Raw genomic sequence first — 13,286 nt, 5'->3', positions numbered from 1 at the left:
CAATGCTGGGGTGGGTTAGTGGTTTGAAAGTAAATGTACTACTGAGTGCCTCAGCCCTCCTCTATGATCAGCATAGCTTGTTGGTACTGCCATAGACGTTCAGAGCCTCAGCCCTCCTCTATGATCGGCATAGCTTGTTGGTACTGCCATAGACGTTCAGAGCCTCAGCCCTCCTCTGTGATCGGCATAGCTTGCTGGTACCGCCATAGATGTTCAGAGCCTCAGCCCTCATGTATGATCGGCATAGCTTGCTGGTACCGCCATAGACATTCATAGAACCAAACCGATATCTGTAGCAGATCATTCACCTCTGTGAACCATTGAGAAGCTGGCTGTCAGTGAGTGAAGGGTTTCTCTTTCCTGGGGACCCCCTTTTAAGATGTCAGCCAGTCACATTCCCACCAGGAGCTCACAAGACCCGAGGCCTCCAGTCAATGTGTTTTTCCTGCTTGTCTTTTAGGATCGCCAAGAAGATGCTTCTACAGGAAATAAAAGCCGGTTTGTCATCTGATGATGAAGTTTCTTCTGATGAGCCCGAGGAAGGCAAGAAAGAGAAGAAGGTCAAATCTCGGAAAGACGGCAAAGATGATCAGGATGACGGTGAGATTCAGCTTACTGACTGTTGTGTAAATGGTAAAGTGATATTGAAGGCAACCCTTTTCTTTTGGACGTTGTATCGGTTTCTACAAATGTCTTGTTGTAATGGGTGTAAGAATGTCAGATGTTGGATTAGAGGGTACCCCCCTATAACCTTGCTGGGAGTGATGGTTAACACTAAAGAAAGGTTTCCGCGCTCACGGACCCAGGCTTGCAGCCCCCCCTTTAAAACACGCCCTCAAAAGGGTGGAATAGAATAGAATGAATTTATAAATAGGGGTAGGTGGCGCTACCTGTACTGGATACCTAATTGAATATATAATCTCAACCGGGTGCCCAAATGTGCACTCTAAAAATAAATGAATAAAACAAGTTATATATTGAATATGTGCCAAATTTGGTTAATGTGCCGTCCCAGTGTATGCAAACAGCTAAATCCTTATTTGTGTAAAAAGGTGTAAATACACCCACCCCCCTATAGGTGTACTAAAGGGGTTAAATGATTAAAAAATCCTCTTATAAACTAGTGTGATCATTAACCAGTTAACAATTATTATTATTATTATAACAACTGATATAAGTGTTAGCAAATTATCCCCCAGCAGACAGCTGGGCAGCTAAATATAGCCTATACACAGTTCATCAGCATTAAAAAACCCTAATGCACCTAGAAAAATGTGAAATTGATTATTTAGAACCACATTGGATGTGCAAAAATATGTGTTAAAGGAATAAAAACGTGAAAAAATGAGTAAATCAAAAAATCTATTAATGAAAGTCCCAGCTTGCAAAGTTCCATATATTTCCACCAAATCCAAGTAATCTGTGTAAGGTGACTTTTGTGACAGCAACAGTTGATATCCAGTGACTCCGGTGCTCCCCCTCAAGGATCCCCACTCACCAGCTCCATGCACCCCTACAGGGGTAAACAGCATATAATCTCCGGCTCCCGATAGCGTCTAGGATTCCAGTGGGGTACTCCCTGGAACTATCCACTCCAAATAAGTATGCCTTCAGAGCTCCGGGTTCCCCTCACATGAAAGAGACAGGGCTCCTTGGCTCCAGCAATGTGACGTGGGGAGATCCTCCAGGACGTCACATTGCTGGAGCCAAGGAGCCCTGTCTCTTTCATGTGAGGGGAACCCGGAGCTCTGAAGGCATACTTATTTGGAGTGGATAGTTCCAGGGAGTACCCCACTGGAATCCTAGACGCTATCGGGAGCCGGAGATTATATGCTATTTACCCCTGTAGGGGTGCATGGAGCTGGTGAGTGGGGATCCTTGAGGGGGAGCACCGGAGTCACTGGATATCAACTGTTGCTGTCACAAAAGTCACCTTACACAGATTACTTGGATTTGGTGGAAATATATGGAACTTTGCAAGCTGGGACTTTCATTAATAGATTTTTTGATTGTTTGATTTACTAATTTTTTTCACGTTTTTATTCCTTTAACACATTTTTGCACATCCAATGTGGTTCTAAATAATCAATTTCACATTTTTCTAGGTGCATTAGGGTTTTTTAATGCTGATGAACTGTGTATAGGCTATATTTAGCTGCCCAGCTGTCTGCTGGGGGATAATTTGCTAACACTTATATCAGTTGTTATAATATTAATAATTGTTAACTGGTTAATGATCACACTAGTTTATAAGAGGATTTTTTATTAATTTAACCCCTCTAGTACACCTATAGGGGGGTGGGTGTATTTACACCTTTTTACACAAATAAGGATTTAGCTGTTTGCATACACTGGGACGGCACATTAACCAAATTTGGCACATATTCAATATGTAATTTGTTTTATTCATTTATTTATTATTAGAGTGCACATTTGGGCACCCAGTTGAGATTATATATTCAATTAGGTATCCAGTACAGGTAGCGCCACCTACCCCTATTTATAAATTCATTCTAGTGATGGTTAACGGTTTACTGACTTTCTATTTCGGTCTCTCTGAATATAACAGATCAGACCAATGAGGACAGTTCAGACTCCGATAGTGACTCAGAATCTGCAAAGAAGCCCCGATACAGACACCGCCTGCTGCGTCACAAGCTGTCTGTGAGTGAAGGCGAGTCCGATGATGAAAAAGACGGCAAGAAAAAGAAGAAAGACAAATCTGCCAATTCCAAGGATGGAAAACGGCGAAACCGAAGAAAGGGTACGATGAGTGACTCAGTCTGCATTGTACTGACCCCATCACCATAATCTACATTGTACTGACCCCGTCACCATGGTGTGCATTGTACTGACCCCGTCACCATAATCTACATTGTACTGACCCCGTCACCATAATCTACATTGTACTGACCCCGTCACCATGGTGTGCATTGTACTGACCCCGTCACCATAATCTGCATTGTACTGACCCCGTCACCATAATCTACATTGTACTGACCCCGTCACCATGGTGTGCATTGTACTGACCCCGTCACCATAATCTGCATTGTACTGACCCCGTCACCATAATCTGCATTGTACTGACCCCGTCACCATGGTGTGCATTGTACTGACCCCGTCACCATAATCTACATTGTACTGACCCCGTCACCATAATCTGCATTGTACTGACCCCGTCACCATGGTGTGCATTGTACTGACCCCGTCACCATAATCTACATTGTACTGACCCCGTCACCATAATCTGCATTGTACTGACCCCGTCACCATGGTGTGCATTGTACTGACCCCGTCACCATAATCTACATTGTACTGACCCCGTCACCATAATCTGCATTGTACTGACCCCGTCACCATAATCTGCATTGTACTGACCCCGTCACCATAATCTACATTGTACTGACCCCGTCACCATAATCTGCATTGTACTGACCCCGTCACCATGGTGTGCATTGTACTGACCCCGTCACCATAATCTGCATTGTACTGACCCCGTCACCATAATCTGCATTGTACTGACCCCGTCACCATAATCTGTATTGTACTGACCCCGTCACCATAATCTGCATTGTACTGACCCCGTCACCATAATCTGCATTGTACTGACCCCGTCACCATGGTGTGCATTGTACTGACCCCGTCACCATGGTGTGCATTGTACTGACCCCGTCACCATAGTCTGCATTGTACTGACCCCGTCACCATAATCTGCATTGTACTGACCCCATCACCATAATCTACATTGTACTGACCCCGTCACCATGGTGTGCATTGTACTGACCCCGTCACCATAATCTACATTGTACTGACCCCGTCACCATAATCTACATTGTACTGACCCCGTCACCATAATCTACATTGTACTGACCCCATCACCATAATCTACATTGTACTGACCCCGTCACCATAATCTACATTGTACTGACCCCGTCACCATAATCTGCATTGTACTGACCCCGTCACCATGGTGTGCATTGTACTGACCCCGTCACCATAATCTACATTGTACTGACCCCATCACCATAATCTACATTGTACTGACCCCGTCACCATAATCTACATTGTACTGACCCCGTCACCATAATCTGCATTGTACTGACCCCGTCACCATGGTGTGCATTGTACTGACCCCGTCACCATAATCTACATTGTACTGACCCCATCACCATAATCTACATTGTACTGACCCCGTCACCATAATCTGCATTGTACTGACCCCATCACCATAATCTACATTGTACTGACCCCGTCACCATAATCTACATTGTACTGACCCCGTCACCATAATCTGCATTGTACTGACCCCGTCACCATAATCTGCATTGTACTGACCCCGTCACCATGGTGTGCATTGTACTGACCCCGTCACCATAATCTACATTGTACTGACCCCGTCACCATAATCTGCATTGTACTGACCCCGTCACCATAATCTGCATTGTACTGACCCCGTCACCATAATCTGCATTGTACTGACCCCGTCACCATAATCTGCATTGTACTGACCCCGTCACCATAATCTGCATTGTACTGACCCCGTCACCATGGTGTGCATTGTACTGACCCCGTCACCATAATCTGCATTGTACTGACCCCGTCACCATAATCTGCATTGTACTGACCCCGTCACCATAATCTGCATTGTACTGACCCCGTCACCATAATCTACATTGTACTGACCCCGTCACCATAATCTGCATTGTACTGACCCCGTCACCATAATCTACATTGTACTGACCCCGTCACCATAATCTACATTGTACTGACCCCGTCACCATAATCTACATTGTACTGACCCCGTCACCATGGTGTGCATTGTACTGACCCCGTCACCATGGTGTGCATTGTACTGACCCCGTCACCATAATCTACATTGTACTGACCCCGTCACCATAATCTACATTGTACTGACCCCGTCACCATGGTGTGCATTGTACTGACCCCGTCACCATAATCTGCATTGTACTGACCCCGTCACCATAATCTACATTGTACTGACCCCGTCACCATGGTGTGCATTGTACTGACCCCGTCACCATAATCTGCATTGTACTGACCCCGTCACCATAATCTGCATTGTACTGACCCCGTCACCATGGTGTGCATTGTACTGACCCCGTCACCATAATCTACATTGTACTGACCCCGTCACCATAATCTGCATTGTACTGACCCCGTCACCATGGTGTGCATTGTACTGACCCCGTCACCATAATCTACATTGTACTGACCCCGTCACCATAATCTGCATTGTACTGACCCCGTCACCATGGTGTGCATTGTACTGACCCCGTCACCATAATCTACATTGTACTGACCCCGTCACCATAATCTGCATTGTACTGACCCCGTCACCATAATCTGCATTGTACTGACCCCGTCACCATAATCTACATTGTACTGACCCCGTCACCATAATCTGCATTGTACTGACCCCGTCACCATGGTGTGCATTGTACTGACCCCGTCACCATAATCTGCATTGTACTGACCCCGTCACCATAATCTGCATTGTACTGACCCCGTCACCATAATCTGTATTGTACTGACCCCGTCACCATAATCTGCATTGTACTGACCCCGTCACCATAATCTGCATTGTACTGACCCCGTCACCATGGTGTGCATTGTACTGACCCCGTCACCATGGTGTGCATTGTACTGACCCCGTCACCATAGTCTGCATTGTACTGACCCCGTCACCATAATCTGCATTGTACTGACCCCGTCACCATAATCTGCATTGTGCTGACCCCGTCACCATGGTGTGCATTGTGCTGACCCCGTCACCATGGTGTGCATTGTGCTGACCCCGTCACCATGGTGTGCATTGTGCTGACCCCGTCACCATGGTGTGCATTGTGCTGACCCCGTCACCATGGTGTGCATTGTGCTGACCCCGTCACCATGGTGTGCATTGTGCTGACCTCATCATGTGACCTCTGCTTGGGGGTGACGGTTGCAGATCTCCCCCCTTCCCCGGACTTCTGCATTGCATTGAGTCGCCCCTTTTCTGCCCAGCACCCCAAACACCCCAAGAAAAGTGTGCAGGATTTGCAGTATTGCAGCCCCATGGACGCACGGTAGAGCGCTCACAGTGCAGGCGCATTGGGGGGGGGGTGTAGAATGCATGGCAGTATTTTGGTTTGATCCGGCCTTCATGTCTTGTAGTGACCAGCGATGAGTCTGGATCTGCCAGCGACGACTCGGATGTCAGCGAGGGAGACAGCGAAAGTGACTCCGATGATCAGCGACCCAGAACCAGGTCAGTACATAAAGGAGAACTCCGCTCCGCACACATTACTAAGAAACCCGCCAATGTATGATGGGACCTCATTCTATAATGTGGTGTCAGAGCGGCACAGGGAAGCGGTGTGACTCGGAGGGACGGACACCTGACAACGCCAATTGGCTTCTGTTCTATTACAGGGCAGCGAGGAAAGAGGCCGAGGAAAAAGGGAGGAGCTACAAGCAGAAGAAGAAGAGGAGGCGGATAAAGGTGCAGGACTCCTCCAGTGACTCCAAGGTATTGGTCAGATCATCGGTGTCACTGTACATCTATAGAGAGGTCACGTCCTGGTCACCTCTGACCTCAGGGACACGAGCATTGGAAATGGGCAATGAAGGGGAGAAGGGAGTGAACCTATCAGAGATCAGCTCTCTCACCACTAAGATAAGTGAAAGGAAACGGGGACACAGCCAGGCAGTGCATTGTAATGTGTGTATGAGGACACAGCCAGGCAATGTATTGTAATGTGTGTATGAGAACACAGCCAGGCAGTGTATTGTAATGTGTGTATGAGGACACAGCCAGGCAGTGCATTGTAATGTGTGTATGGGGGACACAGCCAGGCAATGTATTGTAATGTGTGTATGAGGACACAGCCAGGCAATGTATTGTAATGTGTGTATGAGGACACAGCCAGGCAATGTATTGTAATGTGTGTATGAGGACACAGCCAGGCAATGTATTGTAATGTGTGCATGGGGGACACAGCCAGGCAATGTATTGTAATGTGTGTATGGGGGACACAGCCAGGCAATGTATTGTAATGTGTGTAGGAGGACACAGCCAGGCAATGTATTGTAATGTGTGTAGGAGGACACAGCCAGGCAATGTATTGTAATGTGTGTATGAGGACACAGCCAGGCAATGTATTGTAATGTGTGTATGAGGACACAGCCAGGCAATGTATTGTAATGTGTGTATGGAGGATACAGCCAGGCAATGTATTGTAATGTGTGTATGAGGACACAGCCAGGCAATGTATTGTAATGTGTGTATGAGGACACAGCCAGGCAATGTATTGTAATGTGTGTATGAGGACACAGCCAGGCAATGTATTGTAATGTGTGTATGAGGACACAGCCAGGCAATGTATTGTAATGTGTGTAGGAGGACACAGCCAGGCAATGTATTGTAATGTGTGTATGGAGGACACAGCCAGGCAATGTATTGTAATGTGTGTATGAGGACACAGCCAGGCAATGTATTGTAATGTGTGTATGAGGACACAGCCAGGCAATGTATTGTAATGTGTGTAGGAGGACACAGCCAGGCAATGTATTGTAATGTGTGTATGGAGGACACAGCCAGGCAATGTATTGTAATGTGTGTATGAGGACACAGCCAGGCAATGTATTGTAATGTGTGTATGAGGACACAGCCAGGCAATGTATTGTAATGTGTGTATGGGGGACACAGCCAGGCAGTGCATTGTAATGTGTGTATGAGGACACAGCCAGGCAATGTATTGTAATGTGTGTATGAGGACACAGCCAGGCAATGTATTGTAATGTGTGTATGAGGACACAGCCAGGCAATGTATTGTAATGTGTGTATGGGGGACACAGCCAGGCAGTGCATTGTAATGTGTGTATGAGAACACAGCCAGGCAATGTATTGTAATGTATTCTCTGCATAGGACCCCGGGATGAATGATCTGTGTAGTCTGAGCTGGTTGTAATGCCTCCCTGTATGCTGTAGGTGTCACTGTTGTCGTTCTTCAGATGTAATGAATAGAACTCCTGGCAGATCAGAAAGTCGTCTTCTGCCCTCCCTATGGGGCACCCCACCCTAAACCATTGATTTGTACTTGGGAGATGCATATAGAAGGTTCACCCTCCGGCATCTTTTGGGAATTTTTGTGCCCCTGGTTTCCCCATAAAACACAGTAGTAGGGCGGCACATCCGGAAATGAAGAAATATAATATTAGGTCCATGAAGTTTAAAAACCTGACACCCAAACGATCCAAGGTGTTCAGTAGACGTTTTTCACACAAACGTGCTTACTCATTACCCTGGTTTCCCCCAGTGCAGTTTCCAGTGATAGACCGTGTGTCAGTAAAGAAGAATGGTCCTCCTAGTGATAGACCGTGTGTCAGTAAAGAAGAATGGCCCTCCTAGTGATAGACTGTGTGTCAGTAAAGAAGAATGGCCCTCCTAGTGATAGACCGTGTGTCAGTAAAGAAGAATGGTCCTCCTAGTGATAGACCGTGTGTCAGTAAAGAAGAATGGTCCTCCTAGTGATAGACCGTGTGTCAGTAAAGAAGAATGGTCCTCCTAGTGATAGACCGTGTGTCAGTAAAGTAGAATGGTCCTCCTAGTGATAGACGGTGTGTCAGTAAAGAAGAATGGTCCTCCTAGTGATAGACCGTGTGTCAGTAAAGAAGAATGGTCCTCCTAGTGATAGACCGTGTGCCAGTAAAGTAGATTGGTCCTCCTAGTGATAGATCGTGTGTCAGTAAAGAATGGTCCTCCTAGTGATAGATCGTGTGTCAGTAAAGAATGGTCCTCCTAGTGATAGACCGTGTGTCAGTAAAGAATGGTTGTCCTCCCCCATTGTGGGGTCTCTGGTGTATTTCAGTGTGACATGCTCTCGGATATCATTGATCTCCCTTCAGAGGACGTTCTGATGGATCACTCTTCTGTTTTAGGGTAATTCGGAGGATGGTGACCACGACGACGACGACTCGGACTCCAAATCTCCAGGAAAAGGTCGGAAGAAGATCCGGAGAATCCTAAAAGATGACAAGCTGAGATCTGAAACTCAGAATGCCTTAAAAATGGAAGAAGAGAGGAGGAAGAGAATTGCAGAGAGAGAGCGACAGCGGGAGAAACTGCGGGAGGTGAGGGGGAATTCCCGCCATGTACTCGGCATGCTGGGAATACACGGATCGCCGTTGGTTTGGGCGTAATGAATGTTATAAACTCAACTGGGAGAGATCCTTCGATGAAATTGGTTTGTGTGGCACAGGCACCCCGTATCTCCATAGGTTGTAACGTGAGAGGCGGGGTTCAGCCTATGGGACTGCAGGGTCTTTGCGTAGAGTTGAAGAGGGAGTTCCAGAGATCTCATTTCTATGGGACTGGCGACTTCCAGGGACAGCATGCGGCTCCCGAGGGCCGGATTTATATTTAGAGAAATGTCTTCAGCATCTGGTTGACATTATCAGGAAATTTTATGTTCTTTTGGGTCCTCCAGGTCGTCATTCTGGAAGATGCTTCACCTGTAAAGTGTCCAATTACCACCAAACTGGTCCTGGATGAGGACGAGGAGACCAAGGAACCCCTGGTTCAGGTGCACAAGAGCCTGGTGACCAAGCTGAAGCCTCACCAGGTAGACGGTAAGAATCTTATTCCCCAATAATGTTGGGGGGCGGCCTCTTCCATAGCCTGGCACCTCTACAGTCGGGATCGTAGTCCTGCAGATGAGATATTGTCTCCTTTCTGAGTCACTGATCAGTAATCACTCGGAATAGTAAATAATCAACTGTTTCGTGTTTTTTTGGTGGTAGTGAAATCTCAAACCTGAACCGGGTGAGGAGAGGAGAGTGATGGGGGGGGGGGGGGGGGGAGGGTGTTTATACCGGCGGCTCTCTGGGGTTGGTGGGGGAGGGTTGTACTGGGGGCTCTCTGGGGTTGGTGGGGGAGGGTTGTACTGGGGGCTCTCTGGGGTTGGTGGGGAGGGTTATACTGGGGGCTCTCTGGAGTTGGTGGGGGTAAGGTTATGCTGGGGGCTCTCTGGGGTTGGTGGGGGAGGGTTTTACTGGGGGCTCTCTGGGGTTGGTGGGGGTGGTTATACTTTGGGCTCTCTGGAGTTGGTGGGGGAGGGTTTACTGGGGGCTCTCTGGGGTTGGTGGGGGAGGGTTGTACTGGGGGCTCTCTGGGGTTGGTGGGGGAGGGTTGTACTGGGGGCTCTCTGGGGTTGGTGGGGGAGGGTTGTACTGGGGGCTCTCTGGGGTTGGTGGGGAGGGTTATACTGGGGGCTCTCTGGAGTTGGTGATGGTAAGGTTATGCTGGGGGCTCTCTGGGGTTGGTGGGGGAGGGTTTTACTGGGGGCTCTCTGGGGTTGGTGGGGGTGGTTATACTTTGGGCTCTCTGGAGTTGGTGGGAGAGGGTTTACTGGGGGCTCTCTGGGGTTGGTGGGGGAGGGTTGTACTGGGGGCTCTCTGGGGTTGGTGGGGGAGGGTTGTACTGGGGGCTCTCTGGGGTTGGTGGGGGAGGGTTGTACTGGGGGCTCTCTGGGGTTGGTGGGGGAGGGTTGTACTGGGGGCTCTCTGGGGTTGGTGGGGGGGGGGTTTACTGGGGGGCTCTCTGGGGTTGGTGGGGGAGGGTTGTACTGGGGGCTCTCTGGGGTTGGTGGGGGAAGGTTATACCGGCGGCTCTCTGGGATTGGTGGGGGAGGGTTGTACTGGGGGCTTTCTGGGGTTGGTGGGGGTGGTTATACTTTGGGCTCTCTGGAGTTGGTGGGGGAGGGTTGTACTGGGGGCTCTCTGGGATTGGTGGGGGAGGGTTGTACTGGGGGCTCTCTGGGGTTGGTGGGGGAAGGTTGTACTGGGGGCTTTCTGGGGTTGGTGGGGGTGGTTATACTTTGGGCTCTCTGGAGTTGGTGGGGGGGGGGTTTACTGGGGGCTCTCTGGGGTTGGTGGGGGAGGGTTGTACTGGGGGCTCTCTGGGATTGGTGGGGGAGGGTTGTACTGGGGGCTCTCTGGGGTTGGTGGGGGAAGGTTATACCGGCGGCTCTCTGGGATTGGTGGGGGAGGGTTGTACTGGGGGCTTTCTGGGGTTGGTGGGGGTGGTTATACTTTGGGCTCTCTGGAGTTGGTGGGGGAGGGTTGTACTGGGGGCTTTCTGGGGTTGGTGGGGGTGGTTATACTTTGGGCTCTCTGGGGTTGGTGGGGGTGGTTATACTTTGGGCTCTCTGGAGTTGGTGGGGGAGGGTTGTACTGGGGGCTTTCTGGGGTTGGTGGGGGTGGTTATACTTTGGGCTCTCTGGAGTTGGTGGGGGGGGGTTGTACTGGGGGCTCTCTGGGGTTGGTGGGGGAGGGTTGTACTGGGGGCTCTCTGGGATTGGTGGGGGAGGGTTGTACTGGGGGCTCTCTGGGGTTGGTGGGGGAAGGTTATACCGGCGGCTCTCTGGGATTGGTGGGGGAGGGTTGTACTGGGGGCTTTCTGGGGTTGGTGGGGGTGGTTATACTTTGGGCTCTCTGGAGTTGGTGGGGGAGGGTTGTACTGGGGGCTCTCTGGGATTGGTGTTGGAGGGTTGTACTGGGGGCTCTCTGGGGTTGGTGGGGGAGGGTTGTACTGGGGGCTTTCTGGGGTTGGTGGGGGTGGTTATACTTTGGGCTCTCTGGAGTTGGTGGGGGGGGGTTTACTGGGGGCTCTGTGTAACATGTGATTGTGTCCCCCCTCCAGGTGTTCAGTTCATGTGGGATTGTTGCTGTGAGTCCTTGAAGAAGACGAAGAAGGAGTCGGGCTCGGGGTGTATCTTGGCTCATTGTATGGGTCTTGGGAAGACATTGCAGGTGAGGTTTGTATTGGGGTCACCAGGCAGGGAGCCGCCGACTCTCCCACACAGAGAGGTCAGAGGGGGTGGGAGGTTCCCGACCACAATATATATATGTGTGTATATATATATGTGTGTGTATGATAGAGATATATATATAATATTACATATACACGTTGTGCTTTGCGAGTTGTTTACCAGGTTTTTGGATGCAGAGATACACTATATTCCCAAAAGTATTGGGACACCGGCCTTTACAGAAGGCCTGGCTCACAGTCTCCGCTCTAATTCATCCCAAAGGTGTTCTATCGGGTTGAGGTCAGGACTCTGTGCAGGCCAGTCAAGTTCCTCCACCCCAAACTCGCTCATCCATGTCTTTATGGACCTTGCTTTGTGCTCTGGTCCAAATCATTTGGTGGAGGGGGAATTATGGTGTGGGGGAGGGGGGGGGGTATTATGGTGGGTCTCCTTTTTTTTTTTTTTTTTTTTTTTTTTCAGGGGTTGGGTTTGGCCCCTTAGTTCCTGTGAAGGGAAGTCTTAGGGCGTCAGCATACCAAGACTTCTTGGACAATTTCATGCTCCCAACTTTGTGGGAACATGACTGCCCACCAGTGCACAAAGCAAGGTCCCCAACCATCTGTACACTGAGAACTGAGTGATCACATGACTGCTGATCGCTCAGTTCTGCTCTGAGCACAGGGCAGTGACTGATTAGTCTCCAGCTCTCTGCTCTGCCCCTCCAGTGCTCACTGAAATGCCGGGCTGTGGAGGGGGTGGGTAGCGGCTGGATCAGGCTCTCAGCGGCATAGTTGGCTTCTGGTCAGGGATCTGGGTGCATCCTGACATTGTGGGGATCCCTGCAGAACCATCAGCAGACTTTAGCCCCACTGTTGGCTGAATTTGGGTCACAGGAGAGCAGAACCAAGTGTGCCCCCCCAGAAGTATGACCAGAAGAGCTTTCCCCGTACTTCTTTAAATGTTCCGCCTCCTCCCTCTCATTTTCAGCACCAAAGGTGAATTGTCCACTCCGGGTTTTCTTGTGTCCATGTCCTCCGATCCGCACATAGAACACCCCTGGCACTGGTCTGTGTGGGGGGGTCACATGTCGGGTTTCCCTGGCACTGGTCTGTGGGGGGGGGTCACATGTCGGGTTTCCTTGGCACTGGTCTGTGGGGGGGGGTCACATGTCGGGTTTCCCTGGCACTGGTCTGTGGGGGGGGGGTCACATGTCGGGTTTCCCTGGCACTGGTCTGTGGGGGGGGGTCACATGTCGGGTTTCCCTGGCACTGGTCTGTGGGGGGGGGTCACATGTCGGGTTTCCCTGGCACTGGTCTGTGGGGGGGGGGTCACATGTCGGGTTTCCCTGGCACTGGTCTGTGGGGGGGGGGTCACATGTCGGGTTTCCCTGGCACTGGTCTGTGGGGGGGGGTCACATGTCGGGTTTCCCTGGCACTGGTCTGTGGGGGGGGGGGGTCACATGTCGGGTTTCACTGG

At 49.9% G+C, this 13,286-nt stretch overlaps 1 protein-coding gene across 1 annotated transcript; it reads left to right on the top strand.

Moving 5' to 3' along the window:
* Positions 1 to 460: 460 nt before the first annotated feature.
* On the top strand, positions 461 to 12,809 carry LOC141109046 (uncharacterized; the record flags this gene model as incomplete). The annotated part of the gene is given in 8 exon segments (XM_073601001.1): positions 461 to 600; positions 2,570 to 2,764; positions 6,175 to 6,268; positions 6,433 to 6,529; positions 8,941 to 9,132; positions 9,489 to 9,630; positions 11,702 to 11,868; positions 12,798 to 12,809. Coding segments are annotated over 8 exon segments (1,026 nt in total).
* Positions 12,810 to 13,286: the final 477 nt, after the last annotated feature.

The sequence above is a fragment of the Aquarana catesbeiana genome, linkage group LG09 (genome assembly GCF_042186555.1).
Source record: "Aquarana catesbeiana isolate 2022-GZ linkage group LG09, ASM4218655v1, whole genome shotgun sequence".
In the NCBI taxonomy this organism is placed as follows: domain Eukaryota; kingdom Metazoa; phylum Chordata; class Amphibia; order Anura; family Ranidae; genus Aquarana; species Aquarana catesbeiana.
This window is presented reverse-complemented; position numbering and strand designations above follow the sequence as displayed.